Source organism: Octopus bimaculoides, chromosome 6 (assembly GCF_001194135.2).
Source record: "Octopus bimaculoides isolate UCB-OBI-ISO-001 chromosome 6, ASM119413v2, whole genome shotgun sequence".
NCBI classification, from domain to species: Eukaryota; Metazoa; Mollusca; class Cephalopoda; order Octopoda; family Octopodidae; genus Octopus; species Octopus bimaculoides.
Window position 1 is genome coordinate 91,745,080 of NC_068986.1, and position 3,547 is coordinate 91,748,626.

At 32.3% G+C, this 3,547-nt stretch overlaps 1 protein-coding gene across 1 annotated transcript in view; it reads left to right on the forward strand.

Moving 5' to 3' along the window:
• Nucleotides 1–1,943, forward strand: part of LOC106873670 (myb-like protein D) — an 18,917-nt gene extending 16,974 nt beyond the window's left edge. Inside the window, exon 3 of the mRNA XM_014921123.2 lies at nt 624–1,943. Coding sequence (XP_014776609.1) covers nt 624–763 — 140 coding nt within the window. The 3' untranslated portion in view covers nt 764–1,943. The remainder of the gene's footprint in view (nt 1–623) is intronic.
• The last annotated feature ends 1,604 nt before the right edge of the window (nt 1,944–3,547 follow it).

The following is a 3,547-nucleotide window of genomic DNA, read 5'->3' on the forward strand; positions in this document are numbered from 1 at the left end:
AAAGAAAAAAGAATCCTTGTGGAGTGTACCAGTGAATACCTCAATAAAATGTCAGCACAACAGACCGGATATAATGATTTGGGATAGAGAAGAGAAACTGCGCACAGTTGTGGAAAGTAGCTGCCCAGCAGATGTTAACATAAAGCTGAAAGATCAGTGAAAAAGGGAACACCTATGCTGAACTATTGAGAAATCTGCAGTAACTGGTGGAAAGACTGTGAAAGATGAATAGAGAGACAGATATGGAAATAAATAGACAGATAAATAGACAAGAATAGAGACAGATGGACAGATAGACAAACAGGTGGACAGATAGACCAGTAGGTAGAGAGACAAAGTGGACAGCTGGACAAAGTCAAATAGACAGACAGATAAATTATTATACAAATGCAGAAACAGATAGACAAACAGGTAGACAAATGGACAGATGAGCAGAAACAGATGGACAAATTGTTAACAGTTAGATGAGAAGAAAGATGGCCTGACAGATAAAATGCCAGCCATACAAACAGACAGGAGGAGGATTAATTTAACCAACAAAGTAATTCATCTTTGTTTTTTGTTGTTGTTTATTTCATTTCATGTTCTTTATCATTCTTTTTTGCTTCTTTTTAATTATTCAGTTGAGAATCATAAACGGATGAAGAAACAGCAACAGAAGAAAGAAAAGATGAAATCAGTGCTACATATCATTGGTGACAAGCCTAATACAAAAGACAATACAAAAGACAATACAAACGAAAATTCTTTAGTGAAGTACTGAAAGACACCTGTGCAATACGAGGGGATAAAAATATAGAATGGAATTATCTTTGATGAAGATATACAGGGAAGAATAATAGGATTTAGAATAAATTATGGATTATAAATAACTTTTTTAGCAATAATAATAACTGTTAATAGGGTTATTATAATTTATGATTATTATTATTATTATTATTATTATTATTATTATTATTATTATTATTATTATTATTATTATTATTATTATTTCTACTATTACTACTACTACTATATTTTACTTCTCAGAGCTCTTAGTCTTACTTGCTCTAGTTGATTCTGTGAGAGTGGGCAGCAACCTGTTATCTGAGGTCTCACAGGGTTTCTCTCCACCAATTATAAGACTTGGTACTTGGATGTTAAGTATCATGGAAGGTACTCAACATCCAGTCACCAATCTCAAAATCCTAGCTGTCCCTAATAGATCAGTTTTTTGGGCCTGCTCTGCCTTCATGTCAATTACAATCTATCCGGCATTTTTTCTCAAATTTGGTTGCTAGTTCTCTGAGTGCCCCTACAACTACCAAGATAACAGTTACTTTCCTGTTGTTATTATTATTATTATTATTATTATTATTATATAGTGGGGTTCTTTTGTGAGTGTTGAGAATAAGAGATATTGTAAAAGTTATCCTGTGTGTTACAACAGTGGCATAATTGGGGACAACAGAGTTACTTGGAAAAGAAAAATACAGTGAAGTGGAGCAAGATCTTGAATAAATTGTAGAACTGATTATTAATAATAGGCTTATTAATGGAGAAGGAGCAGGGAAGCAGCAAAAGATATGCTCATACCACTGGTATAAGTGGGGATAATAGAATTATCTAGATATGGGGGTGGTAAAAGTTATCTTGTAGGGATTAACAAAAATGAAGTTAAATCTAGAAATTGATTGTCGACTGGGGTGGGATGAGGTTGAGAAGAATGTGGTGTGGGGTAGGACAAGCTACTAGAAAATAATTTCCAGTACCAGTGCTATAAGTGGGTGGATAGTATTGTCTAAGTTTAAGGGAAACAAGAAACAGGATATGAAACCCTGTTAATCGGCAGAGAACGTTTTAAATCCTATATGTTCAGAAAATACTATATTCCATTTATATCACTTGTACTGGAAATTTAAATTTAAATAAATCAAACAACATATTGAAAATCGTTTCTCTTATAGATGTTTCCTTCCTTTTGTTATTTATGTTTCATTTTTAACTTCAACTTTGATAGATTTTTTTATAACTTGTGTGTGTGTGTGTGTTTGTGTGTATTTGTGTGTATGTATGTGTACGTGTGTTCGTGTAAGTATTCATATATAAAATTTTATTGGGGATATATGACCCTGGTATTTACCATATTAAGCTCATCCATGGATTCAGGCCATCAGCCAAAACTGTGAACTGGAAATCAATTGTATTACCAAACAAATATCTAAAAATCCATAGATATCTATAGAGATTTTATAATGACAAATAAAGAATGGAGTGAGCAAATCATTTCACCACTTCAATTTGCAATGCAATCAATCTTACAACATTATATAATAATTTACGCAACTATTGATTACTCTTCATGGACTGTTCAGGGTAACCTTAATAAAAGATTCTTCAGTACCATATACAAAAGAGTATGCTGAGAGACCTTAAAAATCACCAATTATATACACACTTAGTTGGGTATGTTCACATGAAAACGTTTACATAACACAAACGTGTATAAGGAATTGAATTGGTCCAAGAAAACATTTAACAACCAATTGATATTATAATTAATTATCCAGTATGGACAAAACTTTTCTTTGACCAATTCAGTTTCTTACATTCATTTGTTTATGGTATGCAAATGTGCTCATATGTACATGCCCAACTCTGTATGTATGTATTTGGTGTTTTTTGAGGTCTCTCAGCATACTATTTTGCCCACATATCTGAAGAATCTTATTCAGCATGTGTTATTAAGATTACCATAAATAGCACATGGAAAGTAATCAATAGTTGCATAAATTATTGTATAAAGTTGGAAGATAGATTGCATTGAACTAAGATAAAACAACTGTAAATTGAAGTAGTAAAATGATTTCCTTGTTCCATTCTTTATTTGTCATCATGTGCCTGTGTGTGTCCAGTGTTTGCAACTGAAGTAGCATTTAATTAAAATAACCATCTATATATTATACGTAATGTATACACACTGCTAATAAGTCAGTTAGTGTAGTATTTGTCCCGAGATAACAACCCTATAATATTGTGTTTTTAATACTGAAAGTCCATAAAAGACATTTTCTCAGGAGAAATACTGTAGTAACTGACCCACACCACATAGATAATATATATATCAGCATGGGAAATAGATGTTAAAGGATGATGATGATAAATACATACTATCCATGGCAAAGTCTGCATTTTCATTAAGATATATTATGTATCCAACTTGATCATCATTAAATTGTGAAATAGATGTGTTTCACAAAGCTCCTGCAGCATAATTATTGAGTGATGTGAGAGAAATGTCTTTGTAAGTAACAGATAGTATGAATCAAGAGACTGAAATCTGACTGGTTGTATCCATCTGTCTCTAACTCAATATTTCTTGCTCTAACAGGATACTTTAAACAGTGACAACACCATCAACTTATAGATCAATTCATTGTCTTGTAAAATAAGTTACTTGTGACACATCAACAAGGAAAATTTGCCTCTCATCAGACTAACATTACAGGAATTGGAGATAAGCAACACCCTTGTATATTATGGAAGTTTGAAAAAGAACAGTGTATTT